General features: G+C 38.3%; 2 protein-coding genes across 2 annotated transcripts; one reads left to right on the plus strand and one right to left on the minus strand.

Moving 5' to 3' along the window:
• Positions 1-1,762: 1,762 nt before the first annotated feature.
• Positions 1,763-2,701, minus strand: LOC122914184 (olfactory receptor 51B5-like). The gene has a single exon (XM_044260815.1). The coding sequence runs from the start codon at positions 2,699-2,701 to the stop codon at positions 1,763-1,765; it is 939 nt and encodes a 312-aa protein (XP_044116750.1).
• A 13,354-nt stretch (positions 2,702-16,055) lies between these two features.
• Positions 16,056-16,994, plus strand: LOC122914186 (olfactory receptor 51B6). The gene has a single exon (XM_044260816.1). It carries the CDS (start codon positions 16,056-16,058, stop codon positions 16,992-16,994), a length of 939 nt encoding a protein of 312 aa, XP_044116751.1.
• Positions 16,995-23,035: the final 6,041 nt, after the last annotated feature.

Here is a 23,035-nt window from a genome sequence, read left to right on the forward strand (position 1 = left end):
TGTTTTCCCCTTTTGGCCTCTTTTAAATGAATTTGTTTCCTCAATTACTTGCAAATAAGAAATAAATTTCTTAAACAGGGGCAATCATTTCATTAATCATTGACCAAATGGTCAACCAGATTTGCTTGCCTGCATTTTTTTAGCTTTCATTTCCTGTATTTTGGGGAAATGAACAATGGGAAACAGAATGTAACTTACCATCAAATGTGTATTGCTTGTGTGTGCACACACACACACACACACACACACAGTTTAGTATTCAAGCTGTGTTACTTAGATATCATCAAGTGATAAGGATGAAAAAAGTGAATAAAACATATAGTTTCTCTCTTTTTATAAGTTCAATCGTATCACAGTTAAATCTCTTGATGAAAACGGAAAGAGATTAGAGTTGTAGGTTTTCTTGGGCTGGGCTCCCTGTAAGCAAAATCTGAGACAAGGATTCAGATGTATACAATTTATTAATGACACTGTCTAGAGACAGGGAGTAAGAAACAACAGGGTAAATAGGGGAAGGAGATGGGCAAGGATATAGTCCCAGGTGGAGTTTAGCTTTAGAAGGGAAGGAGTTGTTATTCACCTGTTGGCTGCCTCCAGGAAAGCCGGGGTTATAATCTTGGTGAAGCAGTTCTGATTGACTTGAGAATAGTAGCCTGAAGAAAGCAGTAAATGTGAGTGATGAGCAGCTAACACTCACAGGAACAAGGAGAGGGTGCACAGTTCTGTAAAGTGATCTGGACAAAGCACCAATCACATCATAGCCTCTTCTATATATTCTTTCTCCTGGCTTGCTTTCTTCCTTCTTTGCCCTAATTGAGGTGTAATGAAAACACAGCCTCCACTCTTGGAGGCTATTTTTGACTTGAGTTACAGTCCCTTCAGTCCCTTCCCAACTCATCAGAAAATTTCAATCAAAATGTAGAAATCTATTCCTTCTGTCCCTCAAGCCTTTTCATAGTAAAAGGAGGGAAAGGAAACCATCTCTTCCACTTAACTACTGGTATATGTTCTGGAGATGGTACCAACATCACAGCTAAAGTTGGAGTAGTAGAATAAGAATGAAGGAAAAAAGCAAAGGAGTAGGGGGATGTCTGTTTCCTCTCTTTTATACTTGGTTCCTCTTATCACAAACTAGTTTTCTTAAGTAGGTGCTGTCTTGGGAAATAAATATAAGTTTATAGTTCTTGAGACAAATTCATGATCATTTGATGGAGAGGGGAGACATCAATGATAGGTTTGGGCTGATAAGTGATTATAACACCCAGTGAGGAAGAATTCATACTTCTTTACAGGAAAATTCCAGACCATCAGTTGCCAAACATATAGGTTGCCACAATTGTGTGAATATCTGTGAGGCAATTCATGGGAGTTAGATTGGATTAGCTATAAATAGACCAACTTTATTCTATGCAAACTAACTATTATTTTATATCCTTACAACTCTGTTCCTGTCCACCATCTTCCTAACCCCCCAAAATATATTTTAGATACATTATAGACATACCTTTAAAAGAACACACCTTTGTTATCACAGAAATTGAGTGGCAAACAGTACACACAAATTTTCTCCTAAAAAATTGCACAAATTAGGTTAGACCAAAGACTTGAGTTTACAGAGATAATGTAGGACCAATTGTAGTTCTACTTTCACAATTATTTTACCAAGATATCTGATCATGGGTGTTTGATATGAGACTTTTTTGCTCCTCTGCCAAAACCCAGAGTTCTCACATTCTGTGTGAGGAACTATGATGGTCAGAGATCACGCTTCAACTTTATGTGTAGTAAAAAGGCGAAGAATGCCACTCTGAATCTGCTTGGTCTTGACACTATAGATGATAGGATTCATTAGTGGAGGGAAAAGAAAATATATGTAGCTCATAGTGAGGTGGACAATATGTGGGACCTGCTTCCCAAACCGATGAATCAGAGACAATCCAATCACTGTGACATAGAAAACCAAGACGCAGCAGATATGGGAGACACAGGTATTAAGGGTCTTGGCCCTCTCCACTTTGGAGGCAATCTTCAGGACACTCTTGAGTATCAACACATAGGAGATGAGGATAATCAGAGAATCCAGCACAAATATAAGGACTACAAGCACAACTGGATACAGGCGATTGAAGGTGGTATCAGCACAGGCCAGTTTGATGACATCCTGGTGAAGGCAGAATGCATGGGAGAGGACATGGGAATGGCAATAGGGGAAAAAGTATAGAGGTAAAATTGGAGGTATAACAGATACAAACCCCCTCATCAGAACTCCCAGCCCAATTTTCAGCACTTGATTATTAGTGAGTATAGAAGTATATCGAAGGGGGTTGCAAATGGCTATAAAACGATCGTAGGCCATAGCAAGCAAAACACCAGACTCTACAAAGGCAAGTGAGTGTATAAAGTAGGCTTGAGAAAAACAGGCCACTTTTCCAATCTCCCTGTGATCCAACCAGAGGACTCTCAGCACCGTAGGCATTGTAGTCAATGTCAATCCTAGGTCTGTGGCTGCCAGCATGGCCAGGAAATAGTACATAGGCTCATGAAGGTTGTGGTCCTCCTTAATAAGAAGAAGGAGGGTGCTGTTGCCCAAAAGGATAAAGATGTAGATGAAAAAGAAGGGTGTGGAAATCCAGTGGTGAACTGCCTCCAAGCCTGGAAAACCAGTCAACAGAAAGGAACTGGAACTACTATTGGGCCACATGTTGGGTCCATCCAGAAAAGCTGTCCTTTTTTCTCAATTATAACCACAGAAATGAAACTCCACTTTCAAGATATCACTCCGATTGTATCATCTCAGAATTCTCTCTTAAAGGTAATAATGACATTAGTATAAGCCATTGCTTCTCAAAACATATTCTTAAGACAACTTATATCTTCTGTGTTCTTAATTGCATATTCCAGGGACCATCCCCTACCTTGTTAATTAAATCCTTGATGTCGTATGGTCATCTTCATGCTGATAAGCTCCCCAGGAATTTTCTGATATACATTACACTTAGAAACCATTTCCATCAACTATGCAGAAGAATCCATACTTGAAGAATTTCAAGGAACTCAACCCCGACCTAACTATGCTTGCCTTCACAGTGATTTCTAATTCACATATCCTGCATATGTAGGGCTTCTCTGAATTGTCAACAAGAGTCCCAGGAGTCTAAGAGAAGAAGGATATGGAAAGAAAAGCTGTACCATTAATGACCATTGTAAGGAACAGACAGATAGGAGGCAGAGGTACTTTGCCTCCCTACTTCATCGATTAGTTTTGGGAAGACAAACATTATGTGCTTAATAGCCTCCTCCCAGTCCTTACAGAGCTACTCACAATTCATTACAATAGCCTGGACTAATTGAAAGTTAGATAATTATAGACCCTTGAGCTGGAATAAATGCTTAGGTCAGCCAAGGAGATGGCTCATGACTGACTTTATCCTTCAGTTTGATAAAATTTAACTTATTTCCATGTAATTTCTTTCTCTTTCTTATTACTTTTCTGTAGACCCATTATCATAACTCCCTTGAACCTGATTTCTCCCTTTTCAAGTTCTCCCTTTGTATTTAAACATCCAACTTCTTGATCTCCTTTTTATATCCAGGTTTGCACTTCTGAACCTGTCTTAAGCAATAATAAATGAGAGCCCTATTGCTGCTTACAGAGTTCCATTAGTAGAGAAAAGAGGTATGTCCTTTATGAAGGTCTCAACATCTCTTCTGCCACTAGATTATGGACTACATGAATATAGAAACTGTGTTTTATTTGCCTTGCTCAGCACCTAGTAAAGTACCTAACATGTTATGTATATACATAAACCCATTATATATATACATCAATTATATGTAAATACATGTACATGCATACATGTACATACAGCTATATGTACATACACACATATGCATTTATACAATTATATATATACATATATATTACTTCACCCAATATTTTTTTAAGCATCCACTGTGTGATAAGCATGACATTTTAAATACTGGAATTAAATGCTAATAAAACAGCCACTGATTCTATAAGCCATAAATTAAGTTAGAAAATAAATAAGAAACATTTCGATAAATAGAAGTACAATTTGAAAATAAAATAGCACTATTTAATAGAGATTGTTGGGGATGATATTGCATGCATTTTAGTAATTTGGATGATCTGGGACTGCATCTCTGAGGAAGTGACATTTGAGCTGAGACCTGAATAACAAAGAGGCTAGCCACATGAAGATCTGGAGGAAAATTGTTCCATTTAGAGGGGGAAATTAGCATGTCTGGAGCTTGGTGAGCAAACAAGAGAGAGAGAGAGACAATAGGTACCATCAGGGACCCAGGAAGTGGTCTGGTCTCACAGGGCCTTATAGATAACACTGGAACTTTGTTTTACTACAAATGTGATGAAAACACATTCCAGAATTTAAAAATCACAATGGAGGAGGGTCTAGTGACATACTGAAATTTGCATTTTTAATTTATCACTTGAATTGCTTTGTGAGGAATAGATAATCAAGCAAGATCAAAGAAAAGGTAAGTAGTTAGAGCCATCAAAATAATACAGCTGAGAATGCTGATTTTGACTAGGAGGGCAGTGAAAATAAAGAAAATGTAAACTGATAAAGATGTATTTTTTAGGTAGTACCAAGATTTGCTGATATATTGGAAATGGGAATGAGGGAAAAACAAAATGAGATTAGATTATTTCTTTGTGTGTGTGATTTCTGGCTTGAGCAAATGGAGAATGGTGAAGTCATTTACTCAAAAGGGGAAGTTTGAAAGATGTATTTGTAATCACGAGGAAATCAAGAGTTATCAGTAAATACGGATGACTTGAAGCAAATAGATATCCTATATTTTTCTTGTTACATACCATAACAGTGTATTCAAGCTGTTTTTATCTCCTAAACTAAGAAGAAAAAAAAATAGGTATTCTTATTTAGTTATTCTTATTTGAAGTAATTTTGCCCGTGGAAGCCACCACACCTAAGATGCTCTCAAAGAAAACCATGTACCTGTGTAGATGAGATTAAACTCCAAGTTTCTAACAGTGGAAAGGTGCCAGACAACTGGGCATGAGGCAGTGATTCAGCCCTTTTGAGCCGACACTAAGTGATAGAGAATTAGTAGAATCATTTCTCATTGTCCATATTCTGTCTTCGGGATTAAGATATATAAATTTAGTGTTTATTGAAAATATGGTAACTATTGTTTATTAACCCCACATAGCTATTCTCTTCTTATGTGTTCTAAATATAGCTTCATAATGACATACTGCATGGTGACTAACATAACATAATAAAAATAATAATAATAAATAAAATAAATACAGCTTCATTCTCCCTACTTCTCTGACTTTTAAACAGCAATTTTGTGAAGAATTCACCTTATAAAAGAATATGTAACACAGTAATAAATCACGATAGAGAAATCTACTCAAAGTGGAGGGGATCCATTCTACTTTGCCAATAAATTCATCTCAGTATTGTCTTCTCTATTTCTAAGAATTCCATTCAGATCTACCTTATACTCCATGCTGTCAGAAATTCACATGTCTTCAGCTAAGAGCTTCTTGTAGTTTCTAAGAAAGACATTAAGAAAAGATTCAAAGGCTGAGGAAAGACCATAGGGAAGGAAAGAGGTTTTGAAGATTTAGAATAGAACTAAGAAAAATCTATAGTTGAGTTTGTTGAAATTCAGGTAATCTTCTACCTTTTAAAGCTATAACAATTCTCTGCTTCATTTAAATATCTTGTAGAATAAGAGATGCCTCTATGTTCATCCCCTAGAAAGGATAGGAGACATGTGAGAGGGTCAACCATATTCATACCACTGAGCATGGCAAGTCTGATGTACTCATGCCTGAATCTCTTTCCAAGTGCTACCAACTTCAGACTGAGATTTGTGCACTCATAGAGAACCGAGAACTATACAGATCCTTCCCTTCTTTCCCCTGTCTTCTCTTTAGACAACTAGGAGTGTCCTAGTACCCTTTTCTTGTATATACTATGTGTTTCCCCATACTCACATGCACCATTTCTTGGATATTAGGGATAAGGAGCAGGGTTCTTGAGTTCGGCCTGTGGTCGGCCTCAGATCGTATGGCTCCTTCTTAAAGTCAGCTAAGAGATGAAGTCAGCAAAGTTATTAATGAAGAAAGCACCTCCCCAGAGTTTTTTCTTTTCCAGCCAACTGCAGATCTTAAGAAACATTTTCTCTATCTTAATTCCTCCTATGAAGGAGAAGGAACATTTAACTAATCTCCCCAAGGTTTTAAAACATCTTCTCCAAATAAGGTAAGGAATTTATAGAGCCTCAGGTGGCAGTTTTGTGTGCGAGAAATCAGAGGGCTTGTCTTTATGTCCCCGGTAGAACTTGTTATCTCCTATGGGAGACCATTTATCTTCCACATCTACTTCAAGGGTCAACTCTTTCCCAAGAGGAAACTAAATGCATCTTTTTAACTAAGACTTTTGAATTCTCTCTCTCTCTCTCTCTCTCTTTTTTTGTTTTTAAGATTTATTTATTGATTTGAGAGAGAGGGAGTGAGTGTGAGAGCAGGAGGAGGAGCAGGAGATGGAGGAGAAAGAGAATCTTAAGCAGACTATGTTGAGCATGGAGCCCAACACAGGGCTAAATCCCTGCAACTCTGAAATCATGACCTGAGCCAAAAATCAAGAGTCAGATGCTAAACTGACTAAGACACTCAGGTGCCCCTAAGTCTTCTGGATGCTAATTATACTTTCTGTTTGATTTATCTCAAAGCTAGCTTGAGAATGGAAAGTTAGATGGACTGGAGTCAACATGGTAAGAGCCAATCAGCCTTCCCTAGTAATCAACATGAACCTACTCTTAGCAGTCTTCATCATTCCTTTATTGACTTCACCTCACCAGAATTTTTGTCTTCCTGAAAATGACATGAACATATTTACGACACAGTGGTTCAGCCAAGCACATCTCATCACTTCAGTCCCACAGATGATAATATCTGCAGTTTCTCCTTTGACCATGGCATGTTTCCTGTTACTGGTTTTAAAGGAAAATAAACATATAGTACCCATGAAAACATTTCCTGTCCCTGAAGATCTGTTTGGGTTTCTACTATACTTTGTTAGAATTAATGTTTAATGCAAATCAGAGATGCAAATGATTACTCTTAGAATCATCAACTGTTACTAATTATAGGGTGAATTTTGTCAACCTTAAAATATTCATATGTTGAAGTCTTTTCTAACTCTCAGTACCTCAGAATGTGACTGCATTAGGAGATATGGCTTATTAAGGAGGTGATTAAGTTAAAATGAGGCCATCACAGTGGGCCTTAATCTAACTAGTGTCCTTAGAGGAAGAGGAAATTTAGGCACATAGAGAGATATCAGTGTGCACAGGAGAAAAGCCATGTGAAGACATGGGGAGAAGATGGCCAATTACAAGCCAAGAGAGAGGCCTCAGAAGAAATCAACATTGCTAGCACCTTGATCCAGGACACCTAGCTTCCAAAACTATGAGACAGTAAATTTCTGCTTTTTAAGCCATGCAGTTGCTGGTACTTGGTTATGGCCGCTCTAGAAAACCAGTACACTTGCCATGTAGACATGAGCAAGTTATATAACCTCTTTAATAATGAATGTGTATTTAGGTATAAACTTAATAAAATTTATACAGGACTGGATGATAAAAGTTATAAAATTCTGATGAACAATATCAATGAAGACCTATGTAAAAAGAGAGACATACTGTGTTCATGGATCAGAAGATTCAATACAGTAAACAGGTCAATTTTCCTCAAATCAATCCATAGCTTTAATACAATTCCTGTCAATCCCAGCTTAGTTTCTTATAGACATAGATAGGCTTATTATAAAATGTATATGGAAGACAAAAGAGCTAAACAACTAAAACAATTTTGAAAAATAATAAGACGGGAAGAATAACTCTATTCAATGTTAAGAGTTATTATACAACTATAGTAATCAAGGCTGTGTGGTATTGATGGAACATTATAGGAAACCCAGAAATAAAATAGACTGACATAGATATGCCTAATTGATTTTTAAAAATTTCTTTTCACTTTTACTTTTTTAAAAACTCCCCCAACTTTATGGAGCTATAACTGACATAATATGTGACATAAGTTTTAAGGTATATAAGGTGAGGACTTTGTTCACATATATATTATAAAATGATTAACACAATAAGGTTAATAAAAACCTCCATCACCTCACATAATTACCACTTGTGTGTGTGTGTGTGTGTGTGTGTGTGATGGAACATTTAAGATTTGCTCTATTAGCAACTTTCAAGAACATAATACCTTACTATTACCTGTAGTTACTATACTGTGTACCCTCTGATCGACATTTGCCCATTTCCCCCAACTTCCAGCCCTTGTCAGCCACTATTCTACTCTATTTGTGAGTCTGGTTTTTGTTTTGTTTTGTTTCTTAGATTCCACGTATAAGTGAGATCATAAAATATTTTTCTTTCTTTATTTGACCTTAGCATAATTTCTCATAACAGAGTGCCTTCAAAATTCATCCATCTTAGCACAAAAGACAGGATTTCCTTCGTTTCTCGTGACTAAATAATACCCCATTATATGTCTATACAGATATAGATAAAGAAACCCTGATATTCACATTTTTCTGATCTATTCATATGTTGTTACATATGTAGGTTGTTTCCATGTCTTAGTTACTGTATAGAATGTTACAATGTACTTGGAAATACGGCTATTTCTTTGAGATAGTGATTTCACTTCCTTCAGCTATGTACCCAGAAGCTAAGTGCTGGATAATATGGCAGTTCCAGGGGCGCCTGGGTGGCTCAGTGGGTTAAGCCGCTGCCTTCGGCTCAGGTCATGATCTCAGGGTCCTGGGATCGAGTCCCGCATCGGGCTCTCTGCTCAGCAGGGAGCCTGCTTCCCTTTCTCTCTGCCTGCCTCTCCATCTACTTGTGATTTCTGTCTGTCAAATAAATAAATAAAATCTTTAAAAAAAAAATATGGCAGTTCCATTTTTTTTTTAAATTTTTTGAGGAACCTCCATAGTGTTTTCCATAGTGGCTATACCAATTTACATTTCTACCAACAGCACACAAGGGTTCCCTTTTCTCCACATCCTCACTTACCTCTATTATCTCTTGTCTCCTTAATGATAAACATTCTAATAGGTGTAAGATATCTCATTTTGTTGATTGTTTCTTTTGCTATGCAGAAGCATTTTGTTTGATGTAGTACCATCAGTTTAATTTTGCTTTTGTTACTTGCTTTTCTGGTATCATAACCAAAACTTCTCATTGAGATCAATGTCAAGGAGTTTTTCTCCTGTTTTTATTCAGCAGTTTTAGGCTTTCAGGTCTTACATTTAAGTCTTTAATTCATTTTGAGTTACTTTGCGTGAGTAGTGTAAGATGGAGGTTTAATTTCATTATTTTGCATGTGAATATCGATTACTTCCAATACTATTTATTGAGAAGAATTTCCCCATTGAATATTCTTGACTCCCTTGTCACATATTATTTTACCATATATGTGTGAGTTTATTTCTTGGCTTTTAATTCTTTTCTATTGGTCTGTTTTTCTGTTTTTATGTCAGTACCATACTCTTTTGATTGTCCTCATTTCATAATAAAGTTTGAAATCAGTTAAGTGTGATACTTCAAGTTTTATTCTTCTTTCTTGGGATTGCTTTGGCTATCTGGAAATTTTAGTGGTTCCACATGAGGAATTAGGCAATAAATAAATAAATAAATAACACCCATTTTGGAAAGGAAAAGATAAAATTATCTCTATTTGCAGATGATTTGATCTTATGTAGCAATAATCCTAAATACTCCACAGAAAAACTATTAGAAATAATAAACAAATTTGGGGTGCCTGGGTGGCTGAGTCAATTGAGCATCTGCTCAATTCAGCTCAGGTCATGATCCCAGGGTCCTGGGATTAAGCCTCACACCTGGCTCCCTGCTCATCAGGGAGTCTGCTTCTCCCTCTGCATCACCCTTTGTTTTTGATGGGGTTTTTGTTGTTGTTGTTGTTTTGTTTATTTGTTTGTTTGTTTTTAATTTATTTGACAGAGAGATACACAGTGAGAGAGGGAACACAGACAGGGGGAGTAGGAGAGGGAGAAGCAGTCTCTCCAATAAGCAGGGAACCTGATGCAGGGCTCGATCCCAGAACCCTAGGAAGACAGGAGAAAATCTTTGGGGCCTAAGGCAAAGTGAAGAGTTATGCTTGACATGGAACAACCCTGTTAAGAGAATGGAAAAATGAACTACAAACTGGGAGAAAATATTTGCAAACAACATATCTGACAACAGATTCGTATATGGAAAATGTAAAGAACTCTCAAAACTGCACAATATATTTTAAAAAGTCAAACAATAAAATTAGACAATAAGCAAAAGGGATGAACAAACATCTCAGTGAAGAGAATGCACAAATGGCGTATAAATTCATGAAAAGATGTCAACATTATTAATCATTAGGAAAATGTAAATTAAAACCACAATCAGATATTGCTATAATGTTATAGAATAACCTGAATGAAAAATAGCACCAAATGCTGTCAAAGATGCAGAGGATCTAGATCATTCTTGCATTACTGGTGGGAACAGAAAGAGGCAGCCACTCTGGCAAAGTCTTGGCAGTTTCTTATAAAACTAATCATGCACTTGCCTTATGGCCTACCATTGTACTTTTGGGGTTTTATCCCAGGAAAAAAATGAAAATGTATGTTGATATGAAAACTTATATGCAAATATTTATAGCAGAATTTTAAAATAATTGCCTAAAATGCCAAACAACCTAAATGTTCTCCAATCATCAAATACTTAAACAAACTGGTGAATCCATACAATGAATTGCTGCTCAGCAAAGAAAGAAGACAAAGGATTGATACATGCAACAACTGGACACTTTTAAGAAGATTTTGCTGAGGAAAGAAAAAAGAAAGAGGAAGGAAGGAAGGAGGAAGGGAGGAAAGGAAGGAAGGAAGGAAGAAAGGAGGGAGGAAGGAAGGAAGGAAGGGAGGAAGAGAGGAAGAGAGGAAGGGAGGAATCCAGCCAGCCAATAATTCTATTTACATAACTTTCTTAAAATAACAAAATTTTAGATATGGAGCTTAGATAAGTAGATCTTAAAGGTTAAGAACAAGTGGAAGGGGAAAGGAAGGGAGGTGAGGTTTATAAATGAGCAACGTTAGGTAGCCTTATGGAGATGAATTGGTTTTGTCCTTTGGCTATGATCGTATTTATAAGAACCTACACGTGATGCAACTGCATAAAGCTATCCACATACAAATGAGTGCGTGTAAAACTGGTGATATTTAAGTCACCATTCACCAATGTCAATTTGCTGGGTTTGATATCATACTGTAGTTATGCTAGATGTTACCACTGGAAAAAACTGGATGAAAGATCCATAGGATCCTCTTATATATATTTTTGCAATTTATGAATCTATATTTATTTTAAAATAAAAAATTAAGTAAACAAAGACCCTTAAAATATAATGTATATTTTGTTTGTTTGCTTATTGAACTTGTATTGAAACACTCAAGCATATGCTCCCATAGAACTTAGGAAACCATCTGTGCTGATGGGAATTAATGAAACCCGGGAGATATTCTTTTAATGTCTGGATAATATTCTCCTACTATCCATCGGTCAGTTGGTGGGAGTGATGGGAACAGTGATTAGATTAGGAGATGTAAATCTGAAAATTTTTGCAAAATAGCCTCCAAATATAGGGTATAAGGAAATTATTCTAAACCTGGTGATCTGAAGGCCAGATTCCCCTTCCAGGAAAGACTTGCTGCCCAGCTCTGGGAGTGTGGTCAAAAGACAGCCTGGAACTCAGCTTCTGCAGGATCTCTCTCAGCTGCAGGGTACTATAGCTCAAGGACATAACCTTCCTTCTTAGATGAGGAGAGGTCTTAAAATTCTAGTCTTTTCAACTCCAACAAGTGGTAATACTGTTGGGTAATAAAAAGCTGCTCCACAGCTTTCTGCTGTGTTCGCTGAGGATTTGTCCACCTGTATCTAAGTTTGAGTTCTTCCTTTGCCAAGCTCTGTTCCCTCCTTTCTTTCAAAAGTCTAACCTCTAGTAAATGACTTTCACCCCAAACTTGATCTTTATATCTATTTCTGGAGAACCCACCCAGTGACAGGAAATACTGTTATCAGGTGTCTTAACCATCTGTGAAAGTATAAGATTCTGGGTAGAGAGTGACTGTAGGGAACACAGTGATATCATGAATTTCAGCTAACAAAATTATTCTGTGACTGCCATCCTTGCTCTGTCTTCTTAAGAAGAACATGGGAATGGAGGACAAGACAGGGAGAAAAGAGGAAATCAGGGACTGGACTGGGGAACTCCCTTCTGTGAGATAGTGTCCATTGGCTTCAGCCAGACTTTGAGACTAGGGGAAAGATAATGGGTTGGGGAGAACTCTTTAGCAAAGTGATAATTTGCACTTATTCCTCATTTTAAGGATAAGGATTGGGAGTACCCACAGATAAGTAGGGAGTTCTCAATAACTCTGTTTCAGTCCACATTCCTAGCTAGACTACTTTTCCTTCCATATGCTGATACATATAAACAACTAATCACTCTCCTAGCAACGGAGCTTTTATTTAAACCTTTTTTTTTTTTCCCCCCTACAGAGACAGAGACCTTGGAGACTGCTGTTCAAAGTCCCAGATCTCCAAAGTCAAGCATTCAAGTAAGTTTAAAAAAAAAAAGATGAAAGGAGGGACAAATGAAGGGATTGAGCGATACAGAGAGGAAGAGACAATGAGTGCCCAAAATCCAGAATGGACCACAGAAATGAGTTTCTGAAATAAATGTTCTTACCTGCCAAGATTTTGTGCAGACTATGAAAAAAAGTCATCATAACGGAGTTCTTCATAAGGCTAAGGACTCCAGATTCATGCCTGTGGAATGAAGAATGAAAGAGAAACAAAATTCAGGTCAGTGAGGGTATATAATGAATCTTTTCTCTGATGGCTCACTGCAGGTATTCGGGTAGAGAGGGCAGGAAATAGGGAGCTGGTTTTTGGGCAAGAGAACATGATAGCATTCTCTGTCAAGGGTATGGAGAATCACCATGGGTCTTTAAGTCTTTCCAAAATCTCTAAAACTTGGCTTCTTTAAGGATTACCTTCTCAGATGTATAAAATAAGGCCAAGGACAGATTCTGGAACATGTGAAGCAAAGAAGACTTATGGGAACAAACCAGATGATGGGTGTAGACTCAGGAATGAATTGCACAGCTCTAATTCTTGCTGTCCCCATGTTTCCACCTACAGCCTCTCTGACCTCCATTCTGACCTTGTGATTTCCTGCATGGTCTTTTCCTCTAGAAGCCTAGATCAGTGACAAGGATAGAATCTCTCCCAAAAGAGTGAGAAGGGGTAGCTCCGTAATTATCAAAGGTTCAAACACTTTCTGGAGAATAATCACTGTCATCCAGGACTAATAGACCAACTCAAAATCAATCTTGGATGGAGCGTGGCCCATGTGTGTGCTTTTAGATTAGGGATAGCTATTTGAATAGCTGTGCATCTTCAGCACCTGGAAAAGCACACAGACTGCAATAGGCATTCAACTCCCTGAACTGACGATAGAGTAGTTTTTCCTCTCCATATCTCTTATAACAGCCCTCATGGTGTTTCTATGTGCTGGGGGCATACAGCTATGTATTCAGAATCAGTCAGCAACTTAGTACCAATCAATCTATGTGCTTTGATGATTTGAGAACCTGCTCAAAATCCGGCATGTGAGATAATGAGAAAATCAATTTGTATGTGTAGTCAAACCAATCATTCAGTGACTAGAAAAGAACACAAATTATGTACAAGGCATTCTCCTAAAAACTATGTATTGAGAATGGAGCCATGGGAAGCCCTTCAAATAGAACAAACAGAAGAATGGATTATAAATTTGAACTATCCACAAAAGAAGGATAACAGACAAAGGTTAGGAGATTTTTTTTTCTTTTTTCTTTTTTTTTAATGGAGGCAGGTTAGAGGAAGTGTCAGGAAAAGAATCTAAGGGAAGGTGAGGGAACTGGTAAAAGATAAAAGTCTGAGTAGAATCTCTGGGTTGTCTTCTCTGAGCCCACAGTTTACACAGCAGGGTTTGAGACTTTGGGAATTAGCTTCTCATTAATGAAAACCCAACTCCACTCTAAAACAGACTCTGGGAGATGACAGGTGGCTGCAGGGATAAGGCAAAAGTCTAGGATTTTTAAACCACAAGAATTTACAGATAATCTCATGTCCAACAAAAGTAGGTCTGAGTAAATCAAGTAAAATGTTCATATTTTCAGTATGAAAACAGAAAAGAGAGGCAGTGAGCTTGGTTGTACTCCAAAATACTGCAAAGATTTCACCATTCTGTAGTCTTTTAATCCATAGTGCCTAAAAAGGCTTCTGCCATTTGCTTTATATATCATCTTGGATATATAACCAATATGACTCTGTGGAAAGGGGGAAATAAGCTATTGTAAGGTTTTACCAAAAATGAAAAATAAAGATGAGACCTATGCAGTGTCCTAATGTCCTGGCACATAATGGAAGCTCAGCAAGAAGAGAGCAAGGAGGTTCTTCTCATTAACAAAGCTTCAGAAGTGAAGAATAATTTACTCCTTGCAAAGCACTTCCCTCATTGGCAATCCCATTCCACTCTTAAAACCTCTATCAAGAGCATCACTTGACAAGACAGAAATTGTTAGTATCATTTAAAGATAATGAAACCAATGCCCAAGATTAATTGACTTTCCCAATATCACTATTGTTACAAAGCAGCAGAGAGGAAACACAACAAAATTCTTTTGAAGGTGAAAGCCCAATAATCTTGCAGACCTTTTTTCATGGGCAAAATATGTCCTTAGATTCATATATTAAATTCACACGAAGGTATTCTTTTCAAAGCATGTGAGATATTCAGTCCACACCAGCCATAATAGAAGATGGCCCTCATTGTCTTTGGATGATGCCACCAATGCATGCTTTCTTTACTCCCAGATTTTGGCTACCTACACCAGGTGATACCTGAAATTTAAAGGTCAGAGAGCTATCTCGCTTTTGTCATCAGACTCCATAGATTTTAAAAATTACCCTCCTTGAACTTGCCAAAATAACTAATTTCTCTCTTTGTATTTCCAAATAGGTGATTTGTGCAGTTAACAAATAGTGCTCTCGAGTGCTAATCATAAAATCTCCTTTTTATTGTTCATTTTTTGTATCAATAATGAAATTTTGAATTCTTTGAGACACAGTACACCAATAACTAAAGTATTATGGCTCTGGGCATCATATAGATTTTGAGGTCTATGTGTTTTGGAGATAAACACATACAATTAACTCATATCATTTTTGTAGCTTCTCCAAAGTCTCTAGAGTTTCAGTTTTTCATCCAGGCATAAGGATTATTATTCATTCCCTCAAATCAACTAAGTCTATTTTATTTATTGATTAATTGACTGATTTTTCTTTCTTTGTGTTTGTTTTCCCTCTGATGTTCATACTTGCTTTTCCAACATTGCACAGTACTAATTTTCTACTAATTTTTTTAAGTTTATTAGATTCTAGGGAACCTTTCCATCTACCTACAAGATCCCAAGTCAAGATAAGGAGCACCATGAAAAACGTGCTGTAAGTCCCACCACTATTACAGCACTATTCAAATATACCCTTATCTTCTTTCATTTTGTCTTTATTTTATTGATTATATAATTTGTAAGGACAAATATTGGACAAATAAGGACAAATTTGTAAGGATTATATAATTGTAAGGACATCAACCATCTACATTGGTCTACATTGCTGTATCACCAGTATGTTGTCCAATAACCCTGAATGATACATAGAGTTCTTAATACATTCTATTCTCCCATTTCCTAGGAATCTCGAAAGAATGACTAAGTTATTATTCCTGCTATTACTGGAAGTCAAGACTGGTAAACATCTTATGAACAGGTAGCACACTCGGGGGCAACTTCTATAGAACTAGAGTTTCTTCTGCATTACCCAAAGGGAGTATTTTCCTCTTTGCAAGGCCTGCAATGTGGCCCAACACTACTGCCTCCCCTTTTCTCCTTACTGGCTTCCCAGGCATGGAGAAGGCACACCACTGGATCTCCATCCCATTATTGGTGGTTTATGTCTCCATACTTCTTGGTAATGGCACCCTTCTCTTTCTTATCAGGGATGATCATAGCCTTCATGAGCCCATGTACTATTTCTTAGCTATGTTGGCAGCCACTGACCTTGGAGTGACTTTGACCACGATGCCCACAGTTCTGGGTGTCCTATGGTTGAATCACAGAGAGATTGGCCACCAAGCCTGCTTCTCTCAGGCCTACTTTATCCATACTCTTTCTATCGTGGAGTCTGGTGTTTTACTTGCCATGGCCTATGACCGTTTTGTTGCCATTCGCAACCCCTTGAGATATACTTCCATCCTTACCAGCACCAAGGTAATGAAGATTGGGATAGGTGTATTGATAAGGGCTGGTCTATCAATTATGCCAATTATTATTCGCCTTCACTGGTTTCATTATTGTCAATCCCGTGTACTTTCTCATGCTTTCTGTTTACACCAAGATGTTATCAAGTTAGCCTGTGCTGACATCACCTTCAATCGTCTCTATCCAGTTGTGGTTGTATTTGCAATGGTCTTGTTGGACTTTCTCACCATCTTTTTCTCCTACATTTTGATCCTTAAGACTGTCATGGGCATTGCTTCTGGAGAAGAAAGGGCCAAGGCCCTCAACACATGTGTCTCTCACATCTGCTGCATCCTGGTCTTCTATGTCACTGTAGTTGGTCTGACATTCATTCACAGATTTGGAAAACATGCTCCTCGTGTGGTCCACATCACAATGAGCTACGTCTACTTCCTTTTCCCCCCTTTTATGAACCCTGTTATCTATAGCATTAAAACCAAGCAGATCCAGAGTGGCATAATCCGCTTATTCTCTCTGCCTAATTCTAGAGCATAACTTTGACACACTGCTCTCCAAAGATTAACTCAGGGAACTTGAGCAAGCTGACAGCTTCATTGGTAGGATCAACTAGGAAAAGACAAGTCAGTGGAAACCTACTTTTCTCTGGTATTTAGAATATGATCTTATATGGTACATTTATTGCTGGATTGTGCATGGCACAATATATATGTAAGTATATATTATGTGTTATATATATATATATATATATATATATATATATATAGCACTAATCATTTCTCTCAAGTGTCCAACTGATTTACTCTTTTTTCAGATAACCCGTGCTATTCAATGAGACTAAGTACCTGATATATGATTCTTAGATCTACAGTATGGGTCTCTTACTATTTGAGTCAAAGCCCATTGATTTTCCGTACAGTCTATATGTCTTGGCTCTGATAAAATTAGCTGATACTTTTAATCCCAGACATTCAGCTATATCTTTTTGCTAATATGGAAATAGTTGCTATTTCTAGAAAATTGCACTGAGTGAAACAATGAGACTTACCCTATCATCAGTTCAATATGGGAACCCTAGGGAAACTGTATCTAAATTCATTCAGTTAAATGTTTGATAAACACACTGGTTAAATATTATTATTTTTAGTGACATATATGTGAATATATGCAAAAAATATGACAACAGAGATATAATACCTAATCCAGATGACCAATGTCTTGATGAGTTGTCCTAGGTATGGGGAACAGAGATCTGTATTCTCAAATAGTAAAGTGGTATTAAAGCTCCAGCTTGACAGTACACCACAATTAAGACTAGTTGGGGGTTCCTGGAATGTGAAAAATAGCCCCAACCAACAGTTGATCATATGTGTGAGTGTGGAGAAAGGGAGAGGAGGGAGGCATGCTGGTGACTAGAAGATAAAAATGATCTTTTCTGGCTCCAAATAGCTGCCAAAGTTGATTTTGTACATAGTCTAGACATGCAAAAGAGTTCACCTTCCTATGGCCACCTGAAGATTGGTACTTATGATTAGGCTAATAGGCATTTCTGGTTTTGTTTTGTTTTTGACAGAGAAATAGAGAGAGAGCACAAGTAGGCTGAGTGGCAGGTAGAGGGAGAGGGAGAAGCAGGCTCTCCGCCTAGCAGGGAGCTCAACGTGGGGCTCCATCCCAGGACCCTGGGATCATGACTTGAGCTGATGGCAGGCCATGAGATGACCTGAAGGCAGCTGCTTAACTAAATGAGCCACCCAGGTGCCCCTCAGCTAACAGGTTCAAGGTGAATCAGAAAAGATATTATTATGAACAGAAGATCAAGTATGAAATGCTAGGATTACACAAGGGGCCACCCAGTGACTCGTCACTTCCCTTCATACAGATGGAGCCTGTCTCTGGGCTCTGTCATGCTGGCATTCAAAGTGGTGTCTGACTCCTGCACCTACTCTTGTGCATAGAAAGGTGAGAACTTTCCAGAACTACTGGGATTAGTGACTAGTATGGAAAAAACAAACATGGAACCAGACCTTTAGAACAGCTTCCAGGCTCATAAATAATCTTTACCAGATCAGTTTAATGGACTGTTTCTTTGTTTATTCACTCATTTATTTATTTTTATTGAATGCAACTGTGTATCTGTCTGCATGACATTTGTCCTTCTCCTTTCATAGTTTCTAGACAGTGTGCTCCAGCAGGATAATGATATTATAGATCTTATCTCCTACTGTATTACAGAAAGTACAGCATGGATAATCTTGTACAAAAAATGTTTTTGATCAAAATGAATAAGACTTAAAGTGACCCAATCTCTGTGTGTCTATTGGTTCTTCTGATTATGTTTCTGAATCTCTATGTCCTCTGAGTGTCTTATTATATCCTGTAATGCCTTCAAATATTTGGCCATCCTAAGTTGTATTTTCATGTAACACCCTCAAAAAATATAAGTTCATAACTATGTCAGAATGCATCCTTTCCTTGTGCTCTTGAGAATCAATTCAAGGGGGTCTAAACTCCATCAAAGGAAATCTTCCTTGACTTTATCTCTGGACCCAGTGATCCTGGAACCTGCCATAGCAGACTAATAGAAAACACGTTAGGATAACAAGGTGTTTTAGAAAGTCTTCAAATGGGTACATCTGACTGACACCTCCAGAAGTTTCTCTCTTCCTTTTTCTGTCCTTCCATACTTTTCAGAGATTGTATGGAGAGATGAGAGAAAGAGCTTTTAAGAAATAAAGGACTGAGGAGTCGGTTTCACTTAGATGGAGGTGAATCCTATGAAAAAGAGAGCAGAGCTCTGGGATCATGATGGACCCAGCTGAACATCTGGATCAAGGGAGTTAGGGTGGGCAATTTAATGCCTTGCTCTGATCCTTATATCCACATATACTTCAAACAGAGGCAAAGTCTTGGGAGTTCTCCAGAAACAAACAAACCAAACATGGAGCAAAAACTCCATCCTCCTTAATTTTTCTCTCCTACCAGTATGTGATGCTTGAAATTAATCACCTTCCTGGTGCCCAAACCAGGAAATAGCTCCAGACCTTGGGACATCACTGTTCCAAAGCTCCAAATTCCCAAGGCTTGGAGAATAAAGGACAGAGGAGGCAGAAATGGGCCTTGGGGAGGACCTTTTGAAACAAATGTTCCCTGAAGTGTGGCTTCTGGGTATGATCTAAAGGTGGTGTTGGAACCAAGACCTTGGCCAGGGTCGGGGTCCAGGCTCATATCTGTGGCACAAGGGAACAAAAGACTCATGAGCAGGTCAGTAAGAAGTTCCAGTGTATCTTATATTAGTATATGTAACAGGTAATGGCAGAGCAGGATAGGGTGTAGAGACTTGGTTTAAACAAACTTACAGAGAAATGCAGTAATATGTCAGTCAAGAGGTGATGAAACATAAGAATATATCCCAAAGACTCCCCCAAAAACTGGGCTTCCAAATGATCTTTTCTTGAAGATCACTGAAATAGGGAAAAGCCAAAATCTGCCTTCCCCTTCCTTACTAGACAGTAGACAGATATACGCTGGGAGGGGAAAAAAAAAAAAAAAAAAAAAAAAAAAAACAGAATCTCCGTGGGAATAGAGGCAGGTATCTCTAGAATGATTCAGAGCTCTAGGATGAATTATCTGTTTCCTTTGCTGTGCTCTTCAGCTCTTAACCCCTGTTTGTGCCACCAGGTTTTTACACCCCCAGAGTTTAAATCAGGTTGCGGTGGGGAGGCACTGTAATGACCAAGAGCATAGACTAACAGAAAGAAAAACTTGCCAAATAGTCCAGCTTTGGATTAAGGCAGTGGCAGAATTTGAGGAATCAGACATTAGATACTCTGCTTTAAATGGCTTTGTATTCCCAGAAGTGAGCCCATTATCTATCAGAAAATAAGTGTGCAAATTAACCAAAGGCAGAGCAGAGCTTCTTTCTTTATTCCCTTCTATACTGAGGTATTGGTACTGTAGATTTTGAGGATCTCAAACCCCACCCAGACAGGAAGTAATAGTAGATCTGTTGTCAGACTGCTGTGGGTAAGGGAAAGTAGTCACCATTTTCACTAACAAGGGATGCCACCCAAGGGATGCCACCCAAACAGTTGGGTGCTTTTGGTAGAAAGAGCCAGTATTCACTGGTAAGAAATTCAGGAATTTATTGCCTGTATAGGTTAATAAGAAATTCATGGCTTTGGAAAAGTATAAATATATGTACTGAGACTTATGCTGAGTATTTGGTGATTAAATTACATGTACGGGATACCATGTATCAGAAAAAGATAGCGTTGCTAGGTATATATCATCTTGTCAGATACTACAGATGATGTCAAGAGTGTAGAAGATAAGAAGAAAGTGTACAAAGCAGACAGGTATTGGAGAGAATGAAGGCTGGAAACAAAAGGGGGAAGGATCCCAAAGAAAGACAATTGTAAAATTTGTTACTTGAATGTCCTGGTAGTGCTCCTCCATGAGAACACATATAAGAGAAGAGAGACTCAGAATATCTTCTTGAAGCCTCCATGTTTCCGGGATGGAAAGATTAGTTTGGAAAATAGTTTTTCATCAATACAAGATCTTAAGGGTTTCCCAGGAATGAATATGCCCATGAGTTGATGGATATATTTTCCAAGGTCACGAAGCAATAGTTACAGAATTATAAGTCTTTGCAGTATTAAAAATGATTTACAAGGACCATGTAGATGACATCAACAATTTTTTTATTGTTATGTTCAATTAACCAGCATTCATTAGTTGCGTATAACACCCAGTGTTCATCACACCATATGCCCTCCTTAATACCAGTCACCCGGTTACCCTATCCCCCACCCATGAGAGACTCTGGACTCCAGGAACCAAACTGAGGGACACCAACAAGTTGTTTTAGAGATTTTATTTATTTGAGAAAGAGAAAGAGGTCATGAGCAGGGGGAAGTGCAGAGGGAGAGGGAAAGGGATAAACAGACTCCCTGCTGAGCACAGAGCCTGAAAGTGATCCATCTCAGGACACTGAGATCATGACCTGAGTTGAAGTCAGACGCTTAACAGACTGAGCGTGCCAGGTGCCCCAACACAAATTTACTTAACACCTCATGAAGTGGATAGTCTCTGCTTGGAGAATGGCAATATGGGGTACAAGGCAGAGGATTTTTACAGGATTAAAAACTAAAGAACAATAAACAAGGAAGAGAAAAACAGAAAATGCCTTCTTGTCTGAAGCCCCATAGTCTACCTTGTGTCTGGTGAAAAAGCCCGGAGTTGGCTTGGTGTTTGGGATCTGGCTGATGGCTATACTGTGTTTCTAGTCAACTGGGGTATTTATAGGGACATCAAAGTTTCAGTTTGCTGATGTGGCACCCTCTCTAGGAGTGGCCCCGTCTTGGGCCTAGAAAATTTAATTCAACAGCACCAAACTGTGTCATTGGGTACAGGGTCCTAATTACCAACTAACTGTTCCTCCAACCCCCAACTTCTGGATACACACACACATTGGCAGCACCCAGCTGCCAAAGTAAATAACAGAAGTCTTCTGTGTTCAGGGCCTGCCTATTCCTTCCTAGGCATATACTCTAAGTACACTGGAGCCAACCTCATAGGACATCTTTCTCAACTTCCCAAAGTTTCCATTGGTGAATTTTCTTTTTAATGCATTTATATGAAATGTTCATTTTTAGTGAACAATTTTCAATCATTGTAGTCTCCACATTTTCCTAAGAGCTCCAGGATATCCAAGGAAAGAAAGAAGAGAAAGAAAAAAAGATACAGATGAGGCGTTTATAAGAGAAAGAGAAAGAAAAAAAAGATACAGAAGAAGATACATTTATAAGAAGGGGGAGTGCTCAAGCCATAACTTGTTCTTCACCTCCTTGCCATAGCAGCCCATTCAATGTGGAATAGATAAGAGACCCTCAATAAAATCAACTGTGATAATAATGATATTTGTAATAACCTTGAATCCCAGTGGTGGCTTATTGCATCTGCCAAAGAACATTTATTTAGGGTCTGGTAAGGAGTTCTGGTAGACATTTATATTAGTAGGGCAGGAACTGGGCCAGAACTGAAAATAGCATCTTTTTTTTTTTTTAAGATTTTTTTTATTTGTTTACTTAACAGACAGAGATTACAAGTAGACAGAGAGGCAGGCAGAGAGAGAGAGAGGGAAGCAGGCTCCCCACTGAGCAGAGATCCCAATGTGGGACTCAATCCCAGGACCCCGAGATCATGACCTGAGCCGAAGGCAGTGGCTTAACCCACTGAGCCACCCAGGCGCCCTGAAAATAACATCTTTATTATATATTAACAGTCCATGGAGTTATCTAGGTAACTAGGGGTCTGGTCACTGAGCAACAGGCTGCCTGCTGAGAAGAGAGCCCTATGTGGGGCTCGATCCCAGGACCCTGAGATTGTAACCTGAGCCAAAGGCAGAGGCTCAACCCACTGAGTCACCTAGGCGCCCCAGGAGAGGTATTTAGAGAATTACAATCCAGTATTCTGCCTTGCCAGGCAGCAACCATCTTCTCCTTTATCCACAGGCATTGATTGGTTTTACTGCTCTCAAAGAAGTCCTTCCATGAAGCGTATTCATACATTAAAAC

Source organism: Neovison vison, chromosome 7, assembly GCF_020171115.1.
Source record: "Neovison vison isolate M4711 chromosome 7, ASM_NN_V1, whole genome shotgun sequence".
NCBI lineage: Eukaryota > Metazoa > Chordata > Mammalia > Carnivora > Mustelidae > Neogale > Neogale vison.

Bases quoted from the DNA above. Each gene is read 5' to 3' on its own strand.
- LOC122914184 (XM_044260815.1), bottom strand. From the start codon at position 2,701: ATGTGGCCCAATAGTAGTTCCAGTTCCTTTCTGTTGACTGGTTTTCCA.
- LOC122914186 (XM_044260816.1), top strand. From the start codon at position 16,056: ATGTGGCCCAACACTACTGCCTCCCCTTTTCTCCTTACTGGCTTCCCA.